Source organism: Poecilia latipinna, unplaced genomic scaffold, assembly GCF_001443285.1.
Source record: "Poecilia latipinna isolate Pla-1442-1.1 unplaced genomic scaffold, P_latipinna-1.0 Scaffold1696, whole genome shotgun sequence".
NCBI classification, from domain to species: Eukaryota; Metazoa; Chordata; class Actinopteri; order Cyprinodontiformes; family Poeciliidae; genus Poecilia; species Poecilia latipinna.
Genome location: NW_015114312.1, coordinates 102887 through 114272, shown reverse-complemented (window position 1 = coordinate 114272; position 11386 = coordinate 102887). Strand labels below are relative to the sequence as shown.

General features: G+C 40.1%; 1 protein-coding gene across 1 annotated transcript; it reads left to right on the top strand.

Moving 5' to 3' along the window:
• The first annotated feature begins 848 nt into the window (after window positions 1-848).
• On the top strand, window positions 849-6875 carry LOC106964619 (replication protein A 32 kDa subunit-like). The gene is made up of 10 exons (XM_015060247.1): window positions 849-1061; window positions 1136-1212; window positions 1306-1407; window positions 3186-3299; window positions 3381-3452; window positions 3535-3642; window positions 4359-4466; window positions 5037-5134; window positions 5809-5899; window positions 6579-6875. The coding sequence occupies exons 1-9, from the start codon at window positions 1049-1051 to the stop codon at window positions 5882-5884; spliced, it is 768 nt and encodes a 255-aa protein (XP_014915733.1). The 5' UTR covers window positions 849-1048; the 3' UTR covers window positions 5885-5899; window positions 6579-6875.
• The last annotated feature ends 4511 nt before the right edge of the window (window positions 6876-11386 follow it).

Here is an 11386-nt window from a genome sequence, read left to right as displayed (position 1 = left end):
AAGCAACAATGCATAAAAAGCATTATTGCAATAAAGCAATAATTGCAATAAAGCAATAATGCTTTATTATGCTAAAGTGACGTGAAGTTCACTTTGAAATTCACGTCTTGGGTTCAAATGTTGACCAGTGATGAGCCTCTAGAACCTCCCTTCAGGACATCCAGACTGATCACAGCTAACAGAGCTGTGTGAAGCTGAGCATCTGCTCTTACTGTGGATCACTTATGCCCTCTGGTGGTCACTCTATGCTCTCCTGCTCCTAAAAAGTTGACGTTCTGTGACACTGGTTCTAATGATTTTAAAGCAAAACGGCCTCTGCTTTAACTGTTTGTTAGGGAACCACCACCACCCCCCCCCCCCCCAACAACAACAACAACAACAACAACAACAACAACAACAACAACAATAATAATAATAATAATAATAATAATAATAATAATAATAATAATAATAATAAAAACTGCTGGAATGAGCAAATGTGTTCAGTTTGTACTTGGAAATCTGATGACCTAACTTTGAAAACAAGTCTGGAACGTCCCCTAATGTGATGACTGCTATAGAAACATTCAGGTCAGCCTCACTGAGCCGCATTTTGTTTCCTTGGTGTCCAATAAGGTTCCTACAGCAGCAGATAAGCAAAATGTACAGTATGGGTGAGGGGCTAGTTTCATTATGTACTGTTTCTGTGTGGTTAAGTGAGTACAATGATATGTTAAAATTAATACATTTATAATTGCCGTTCTTTGAGAATTAGCCCAGGTTGGACTCAGTTTCCTCATAGATTTGATTCCAGTTTTAATTAATATCACCAATTTACTTACTTTATTAATGACTGAAAACAAGTTCAAAAACTGAATTCTGAATATATGAGGAATGGCTAGTGAATCTGACTGGCTTTCTGAAGCTGCACTGACTCAGGTAATTGGTTTAACTCAGCTCAGCTGCTGAAGAAACTCAGAGAACTATCCTGTTTGGCGTTGAAGCTTCACTGATGACAGCCCACTGCTGCCAGTTCGGATCATCTTAATGACTTTGTTTGACCTCTAGCATGTGGAATCAAGGTGAGTGGCACATGTCTGAAATCATCTGTTGAACGTCCCTCACATGAACTGAAACCCTTGTCACTCTGACACAGGCTGCAGTCAGGCTGCACATGTGATTACTTCCACTGGTGAAACCTTGAGCCACAAAGCAACATCATCAATGGCGCATGTCTGTTGGCTTAAGTAAAAAGAGCTTTAATATCCAAGAGAAGCAGATTATTTGTTGGGTTCATAATCTGCTCCCTCACTGTCTCTGCCACAGAAAGCCCACCTTGAGATTTTCCCCTGCACCGTCTCTCAGCTGCTGGCTGCTCCTCAGCTCTGCAATGACTGCTTCACTATCTGTGACTGTGAGCTCAACCAGGTGAGCCAGTTATTTTCAGAGGTCAGGATTTAGAGAGAAGCTGTTGCTCAACACATACTGTGGACAGTGAGCTTCACACAGTTACTAATGACAGGATTTACCACCTGTTAAAATCCCTCGTTGCAAAGGTACACTGGATAATTCAGTCCAATACAGAGGAGATCAACATCTGCTTGTAAAAGGCCTCAAAATAGCTATTTTAAAAAAAATAGTTTTTCATGTTGAAGCTCATTCCATTTTATTGATATAATACCAATTCACACCAAATGTTGTCTAGAGGCACTTTACAAAAAAGGTATTTTAATTCAATTATGTATACATTCCAATTGCTGGACTAGAGATCAAACAGTACAGTAAGCTCAATTTATTATTCAAATCCCAATTATTTATTTGAATTTAAAAGTTTCTGTGGAAATTCAGCAGATTACTTCCACCTACAAACGGTCTCGGTTCGGTTGGAGTGAACTCGGGTGAGGTTTGAATGATTATGTGAATGCCAAACAGGCGGCAGGCCACCCCCAGGAACCGGAATAGAGCGCAGGGCATTCTGGGTAAATACAACCAAACCAAACGGACTGTCTAACACTGCCAGGAGAAATGGCTTGTGGTCTTTTTCCAAAGAGAAATCATACAGCCACAAAAAAATTCATTCCACTCTGTTGGAGTTCATTCATTTTGTCTCTGTGCTCCACCAGGTCCGTTAACCAGCTTCAGGACCTGAACAGAACCCCTCGGTGTAAATTACCTGAGAAATAATGAGATTTGGTTGTATAAAAACAGGCTTTAATGCCAAAAAATGATCAAATGTTACAAGCCATACATGTCATACAGAATAGATACAGAGTTACATTCACCAGCCAGTGCTGGGCCTCACTGAGCTCACCTTATGGACGGAACCAAGTGAGGCAAAGACTGCAGCAATCTGTACCCTCCCTATAGGATATCTAATCAGTTTCAGTCTCTTTACATGTGACTGGTGGCACTCATGCATAAGCATGGTTATGTAAGCTGCAGCATGTGCGTGTAAGCAGATAGGAGAGGGTTAAAGAGATAGAGGAAAAGACGGAATCCATAGCAACTCTGTGTTTTTGTCCACATTTGAGAAGTGGGAATTTTAAGCTCAGTGTCTTCTTCAGAGTTTTTTGTGTCGCCCCCTTTAGTGGTTCTAGGTGTAGCGCCACCACAGGTTTTCCAAAGGGTTTGGTTCGTCTGACACAATGCAGTGTGAAAGCGAACTACATCAGCTGAAAATCTAGCAAATGCTGCAATTTTACTCCCCAATTTAACCGAGTCTACCAGACTATCAGCTGTGAAAACACCCATAAATGAATAAGATTTGTATTACAGACCAGTACACATAATCTGAGGGAAAGCAAAGCTAATTAAAGAATTTCCCTCAAAACTCTATTGTCCCAGTGTCTTTTATAGGTCACAGTCAGCTTTCCATATTGGGTGTTATGTCGTTAAGCAGTGATTTTTACTGGTGCATTTTTATGGCCATTTTTATGGCGGTCTGACTGTCCATGACCACATTTGGCATTCTTCCCTTTCCTTCTGGGTCACTCCAATAGAGCATAAAGGCTCTAACTTTAGACAAATCCTGAGATATTGAATACGAGACTCAATGTGCTATTAGATATCACAAGGGCAGATTTCAATGTTAAGCTTTTCATTTGTTCTCAACAGCATCTTGACATCTTAAGAAACATTTCTATAATTCTTTGCCGCTTTTCATCACAGCTTTGGTACATTTCTAATAGTAGTTCCTCCTATCTCAGGTGTCTATTGTTGGTGTCATCAGAGGATTTGCTCCGTTTGTGACCAACGTCCAGTACGCTGTGGACGACATGACCGGTCCACCCCTGAATGTGAAGCTGTGGGTTAACATGGAGGTCAGTGGTGTTAAAGAACATTTGGGGAGAAGTCAGATGGGCATGATTGGTGATATAAGATCTAAACTCCAATCTTTACAGGACTCTGCACAGACGACTGTCGCTTCTCCAGGAATGTATGTGAAGGTGATTGGAAGCCTACGCAGCTACAGTGTAAGCAAGTATGCTAGAGAAACAGGCAATAAGTACTAGGAAAATAAATGACACACTGCCATTTCTTCTCCTGTTTCAACAGGGACAGAGGTCACTACTGGCAATGAATGTCCGACGTATAAAGGACCTGAATGAGATCAGCTCCCACATGTTGGAGGTGGTACAAGCTCATATGCAAGTTTCCAGAAAGGTATACTCTCATGCATTTCTACTTCTTTGGAAATGTCAACTTTGGCACATGGGAACCTAAATTGCATAATTAAAGAAATGTGAAATTTCTTTAGAGTGTAAGGGTTATTGAGACTCCCTAAAGTGATTTGGGCATACTTTAGTGTAGATGTTGGAAAAATTGAAATCATGTGGTTTTGAACCGCAGCTGGGGAAATAAGGAGTTATGATGGCTGCTCCTTGTGGTGGTGAAGGACATGGCAGCTTAATTCCAGCAGCAAAATAACAAGAGGATGGAAATAAAAATGTCAGCCGAAAACCAGCTCTCCATGTCCTGAATGTGGACTGGCTAGGGCTGCATTGCAGCACAGCTAGCCACTGCAGGAAGTCTGAAAATTCGCAATTTAATACTCTTGTCTATTGTTGTTCTGTGCACATTGATTTTCCAGGTGTTTGTTTTTGGATGTTGGAGATTCTGTTGCACTTGGCAACACAACCAGAGGTTACTTGACAGTGCGTCCTAACATGCTTGTTTGCTACCTAGAATAATAATAAAAAAAGACTGTTAAAAGCCATTTCATAAAATTTAGACTGAACATACAAGTCATAGAAGCTGGCCTCACAAACCCCTTTAGGAAGTTCTTTATTAGGTGAAACTGACACTCAGATGTCCAGTGTTGATCCGTCACGGTTTCATTCGAAAAGGACCAATGCCTGTCACCTCTGTGTTTCCATCAGGTCTTTGATGTGAACATGAACACCACTGTGGCATCGCAGCCTGACTGGAGCAGTGGGACGCGTCCTCAAGGCGTTTTACCAAATGGCTTGTCTACAGTCCAGGGCCAGGTCAGTGACTGCAAAGAGCAAGTTCAGCTTGAACACTTTGTTTATGATGTTCTGTGTGTTGCATTTTCACATTATGATTTTTATGTACTTATTTTTTTTACGTTGAGTAGTTAACATACTGAGTCGGGTCAAATGTACTTTTATTATGCTGTTTGAAAATATAAGGTTATGGGTGCATTCACAGCAGCCCTATTTAGTCCACTTAATCGAACTCTAGCTCATTTGCTTCGAAAGTCGGATTAATTTGTTTAGGTGTGAATGAGTAACCAAAATCTGAAGTGGACCAAAATGGTGAACTTCGCAGCAGGTTTGACCAATTGGTTTACAGAAAATGGTGACTGACTTGGTGTCTGGTAACTGAGCTGCAGATGCTTCCATGCAGGTGGTAATTTGTGCATTTAACTGAGCAAGACATTAAATCGGCCACACTATGTTGTTTTGGCTAATGATCCAGCGAGTTGCACATCGTTGCATTGATTCTGGGTGTCAGTGACCATCTGAAAAAGTAAAACTAATATTCAGGTTTGTCAGTTCTCTGTCTCTCTCTCTCTCTCTCTCTCTCTGTCTCAGGTGTTGCATCAAATCCAAGTGTTCTCTGTCCATAATGATGGCATCAGTTTCCACGACCTGACAAGAAACCTGGACTATATTAGCATGCGAGACATTAGGTAACTGCAAACTAAACTCCCAAGCCCAATCCCTTTTTTCTAAAACATTGCTTTTCTAACATCATCATTACCGTAACCTGACATTAATGGCCATTTTAGACATTAAATGTTCCAAATGACTACAATTGTGGGAAATGACTGTATTTTGCATTAAATAGATGGATAGATTGGAAAAACCTGGACACCACAGCAGAGTTTGATGTGGGGAGAACTTTTACTCTGCCAGCATGTCAATGACAAGAGATTGCCATGACTTTTTATTTTTTTACTGGAGTGGGAAAAGTCTTTCAGGTGGCTGCAGTGAAAATCTTATCTGCAACAAATCTGCACCCAAATTCTTGGTAACACCATCTCTGATATCCCAGTCACTTTCTGGAGCAAATAACCGATTAGGTTAGACTTCCTCTCTTCTGAGAAACGAGCAGAGACAGGGACCTCAACAAAGGCTGCAAAGTCAGGGCATTTTAGTATGATTTCTTGGGATGTTTAAATCAGATGTGATTATAAAATGGTGACTGCATTTCTTTCCTTTTTACATGCTAGCAGCTGTGCAGATTGTTACTCTTATTACTATTTTTTTGGTCTTATCACTGAAATCTGCTAAATCCAGAACTGTATGTCCTAACTGGGGATTTTACCTGAAGCTGATACTGATCATTTTGTTTTTCGCTCAGATCTTCCTTGGCTTTCCTTGCAAGTGAAGGTCACATCTTTTCCACCAGTGATGAGCATCATTTCAAGGCAGCATAACTTCAGCTGCCTCTGGTAAAACAACACAAAAACTAGACCTGGACCACATGTGGGTGTTTTGTTAAACTGAATTGCAATCATTTTCCTTGTAAATGACTTCTAGATTGAAGTGTTTTTTTTCTTCTTCTAGTATTATGTATGCACCATTCCCATTTTAATTCACTTTTTTCTTTTTATTATGACTAATCAATTATTTAACATCAAATCAAACAGAGAGCACCTTGTTAGAGCTGTCAGTATCAACTTATCCTCCGACTTGTTTGGCCACAAATGTGTTGACACTGTAGCTTAGCGGTGCTATGAGACTCCTAGTGAATGAACGACATTCTGAAATGTCAACTTTGTTGATGGAGCAACTTAATAAAGGAGCAGTCAGGATCTATGTGCTTTAATATTTTCTTTCTGCCTCATTTAAACATGAGTCTTTACCTCAGACACCCCTTTGTGTCTTGACCATCTTCTTCTTTGTTGGAACTATTTTTGCTCCATTGTGGAATTGTCTGATAAAATCGAAGGAAATTGTCTCGAGTGTGGAGCGGAATAGTGACTCTACCTGTAATAGACAGTGACAGGGCTGTGAACTGCAGGTGAAGACTGACTTCAAAAGAACTAACAAAGAAAAAGAGAATCATGTCAGTGGAATCAATGTCTCTTTTTACTATTTTCTATTTTTAAACCCGTTCTTCTCTCACAGCCGGCGCCATCATCAAATATCCAAGAAACACAGAGTGACGAGACCAAAATGGATATGACTGTTATTAGGATTCATCTATGCTTGATATTTGTATATTAAAGTATAATCTATAGCTCTCTGTTGGCTGTGTGTGAAACGAGGAGGAGGAGGTTTAGTTGGTCCCTGGAGAAATCTCCTGCTGAGCTTACCTTCCTTTTATGTTTCCACTCTAGTCTGAATGCTGACAATGCTGCTGTCTATGCCACAAAAAGCCCTTAAGAGTGCTAATTAATAAACTTTATTTTATTTCTAAGCAAACTGGTTGTGATGGCACATGCTTAATGTGTCATTTTTTTCCCTCCCCCATGTTGATGAAACTGTCCTGTGAAGATCTACTTCCTGTCCTGGTTTGTGACAGCTCCAGTGTTGGAAAGATCTCAGCTCATCTGCAGCATTTCACCGCTAGATTTTCCTGGCTGCCATTCAATGTGTTCAAATGTTTACATACACCCAACATGGCCATTTATATTGATCATATTACCTTTGGGCTTTTAAAGATTCTTCAAAATCATTCATAGAGATGGCGAACAAGATTTTTCTAAGTATTTGGTGTGTTTAAATTCAAATAACTATTTGCACCTGAGGGGCAATTTAAAAAAATTGACAGTGGAGTGTGAAAGTGAACCGCCAGCTGAAAATGGAATAAATGTTGCAATTTGGGTTCCCAACTGACCCAAGTCTACTAGACTATCAGGTGAGAAAACAGCCTTACAGTGAAAGCCAGGCTGTAATTACTTTCCCTAAACCAAAACTTTGCTGAAAGTTTTTGTTCTTGCTCGTTTTAATAAACTGAGTTTAGCCAGAACTGGTGAAGCAGATAAAATGGATAAGACTTTTCTTCAGATTTATAACCAAATATTAGTGGGGATGTATGTTTTATATTTGTGTGTGTGTGTGTGTGTGTGTGTGTGTGTGTCCCACAATGTGTTTAAACTGGTGCACCAAAATCATGTTTCTGAGATTAATGCATCATCATCATTACAACTTGGGAAAAACGGCAATTCAAATGTATCATTAAAGGTCCAGAATTAATAATAGATTTTATTCATAATATCATTTATATCTTTAGATCACAAAGGACAGGAAACGGGAACAAAACAAGAAATTATAATGGAAAAAATGACTAAGTAAATGAACAGATGCATAAATAAGAGATTAAATCCAATGTCTAAGAAAATGTACCAACAATTTTGATAAAAAGAAATGTCTTAAGTCCTTTTTTAAAACAGTCAGTGGATTGTGGTTCCCCCAGAGTGTCAGGTGGGCATTCCATAGCCATGGAGCAACAGCGGAGAAGACCCTGTCTCACATGGTCCTCAGTTTGGAGAAGGTTTGAGTGGGTGAATGAATGAGTTGTGCTTTGTTGGTTAAGCTGTTCTTTGATATAGTGGGGACATTTCCGTAGATGCATTGAAGATGGAAATCTTGAATTCAGTTCTGGTGGAAATGCTTTGCCAGGGGAGGATGGAAGTGATGTGGTCATGTTTACTCACTCTGATCAGGATCCGAGCTGCAGAGTTTTGGAGACTCTGCAGGCTCTTGCTAGGAATCCCAATGAGAAGTGTGTTGCAGTAGTCCAGTCCGGAGGAGACGGAGGCATGGACCCGTTTTGTACCACGGCCATGATGGGTGGTGTCTGTGAAGATGTCCTGCAGCATAATGAGTGCAGTTCCTGTCCTCTGCCTGATGAGGCTGCATCTCATCAGGCAGATGCAGGAATGCACGTGTTGCAAGTATTGTTGTTTATCCACCAGGGGGCAACATGTGAACTGGAATCCATAAACTTTCCTTCCATGACTCCCTCAATACACACACGCGCACACACACACACACACACACACACACACATATATACCACATTCTTTCTTTCAACTTGTGTTAATCTGTTTCTAACTGTAGGAATATGTCACTGCGAGTCTGTGTGCAGTGAAACCAAGCTGCTTATCTGTTTGGAAACCATTTTATTTCTACAATGCATAGAGAGTTCAGCTGTTTTTTAACTGATTCCTTTAGTTGCATGTCAACTATGGAGGCTGAGCTCTTTTCTATTCATGCTGTGTGCATGTGTGTGCGTCCGTGCGTCCGTGCGTGTGTATGTATGCGTGTATGTGTAAATGAAGGAAACATTACACGTGTTCTACCTTTAGGGGTCTCTCGAGCTCTTTCCAGACCCTGCTGTGTAGCCAGTACTATTAAATGGCACCTCGTTAATCAAATCTGCATGAGTGCGCTCAGGTTGCCATGGCAATAATTATCAGAGCTGCCTAATTAACTTTCTCAATTGCTTAATGATATACGACCCTCTGAACTCCATCGTTTTTCCCCCCCTCTAATCCAAGTTGTTGTGTTTTTATTCTCCCAGTTTCTCTCCGCGGCGTTAACCCGTTAACCCGTGACCACCGACATAATAGAAGCAACTCTGAAATTAAATTCAGCACCACATCATTTCCTGTCGGCCCACGCCTGTTCTCTTCGCCTTCCCAGAGCTGGAACCGAACCGTGAGCTGCTGTGAATGCCAAACTCGGTGTGTCTCTGCGTGTGTCTGGGCCTGTACGGCATCATGTGTGACTCGCACGCGCCGCCTTTCGCTGTGACCTCGCGTGACAGCTGACTGAAGGTTGGGAGCAGCGTCCCTGTCGTCCCTGATCAGCCAGGCGAGACTATCCGAGACACGGCGGAGACAGGGGAGGGGTACCTGGTGACACCCACCCTGCCGTCTTCTGTCACAGCTGGCTCCAGTGAGCAGCCTCCTGTCAGCTGGCAGCGCCTTCGCCATGTCGTGTCCACACCGGTCCAAGTTTGTCTCCGTTCACTTGTCATACTTTGTAGCTGAGATAGAGAGGAACGGTGTTCAGATTTGGACCTCTATGCCACAAAATATCCTTATGTTCTGAAGGCATTCAAAAGAGCTAAGATGATAGAGTTTTGTTATTTTTTTTTATGTCTGACATGTTTTTAGAGGAAATATGGACATAGAAGAGCTATCATAAACGTTGTGCCTGATTCCTGCATTTCTATCTTTACCTGTGAAATTTGCCAAGATGGCTTCTTCTTTCTGCAGTTCGCTTCTAAAAATGTTCGAGATGTAAGAGATTTAATAATGAGTTCACCTGAAGCCACCACTTGTTGATAGTATTTATTCAAACTGCATACAGCACACTTATTTTGGATATACAGTTGAAACCAGAAACTTTCATATACTTAATAAAAAGACATACGCCTTTTTTCTCATTCTCTGAGGTTAAATCAGACCAAACTTCTATTTTTGTCTCAGGATTACTACAGTTATTTCTTTTAGCTAAATGTCACATTAATGAGAAAAATATTTATTAAATCATAAGCTTCCAGGCATTTCCTCAGTATTTAGTAGCATTACCTTTGAACAGTTTGACTTGGGTTTCTCCTGATACTTTGCTGAAGTTCTGGTCCGTTCCTCCCGTATAACGCTTTATCAAGTCTAGAGGACCTGATAGAGCAAACTAAATGTTTGCAAATTAGCTAAATGTTAGTTTGCATTTATTTAGCTTCCTATAGATGTTTAGTTGGAAATATTCAGTTAGAAAACTAAATATTAATTTAGCTTTCTAACTGAATATTTTACTTTATGAATATTTTAACTAAATATTTAGCTAGAAAACTAGTTAGTTTTCTAACTAAATATTTGGCTTTCTAACTAAATATTTAGCTTGTGAATTAAATATTTAGGTTAGAACTCTGACATTTATAAATGCATCAATAACATGGTGAAAAAAATAACTTTGGAAAATGAATGCCCTTTTTTATGACAATCTAAATAAACCAGAAATGTTACTGTTAAGTTTTTTACTGTGTAACTTTACAGATGGCGACCCAAACCCGCCATCATGTTTCTAGAATTTCTCTTTTATAGGATTCATATACACACAACAAGAAGGAGCTTTAGGATTTCAATGCATGGTGTAAAATTATGGAACAAGTTTAATGAGGAGTTAAAGTCAAAATTTAATACAATTCAAAAGGACATATAAGGAGGACATTTTCAAAAAATATAGAAATATGGGTGAGAGACGGCACTAAGGTGCATATGTAAACTGAGGCATATGAGTGTGTGTGGGTATGGATGTGTGAGTATATAGCAAAAAAAAAAACATAAAAAGGAAAATGAATTAACCTATGTCAAGATTTTCCTTTTTTAAAATGTAATCATAACTGAATCACTATCTGAAAACATGGCTTGGGTTTATGGGGAAGAAGTTCATAAGTTTTTTTTTTTTTTCTTCTTCCTATTCCTTATCGAGCATGTTAAAATTATTGTGTTACAAAGATATGTCTCTTGCATTCCTTGTTCATGTCTGTTATTTTATACTGCTATCATGTTTGAAAAAAAAAAAAAAAGGTAGATAATTTCAGCTTCATCCTCTAGCCACGGCTTCAGACCTGTAGTGAATTCCAGGCGGTTGGTTGTGTTTGTCTTGTTGAGCACTCTGCACGACTCAGACGCTTCCCTCCAGCCTGAGCTGTGGGATCAGTGCCGGGTCAGCAGACCACAAGGCCTGGAAGAGTTTGTGGGATCAACTCTGCAACCACCATCAGGAAGTTTTAAAGGACTGGGTCAAATCAAGTGTTGGCAAGAAACATTTAATTAGTTACAGCCAATGTCTGCCATATGTCTGGAACGGCCTGCTGAAACTGTGCGATGCAATTCCTCCCTTTCTTTTTTATATCCCTCCTAACATAATCTCTCACAAAAAGCTGTACCTCTCCATATACGGCTCTTTTCCAGAGAGAA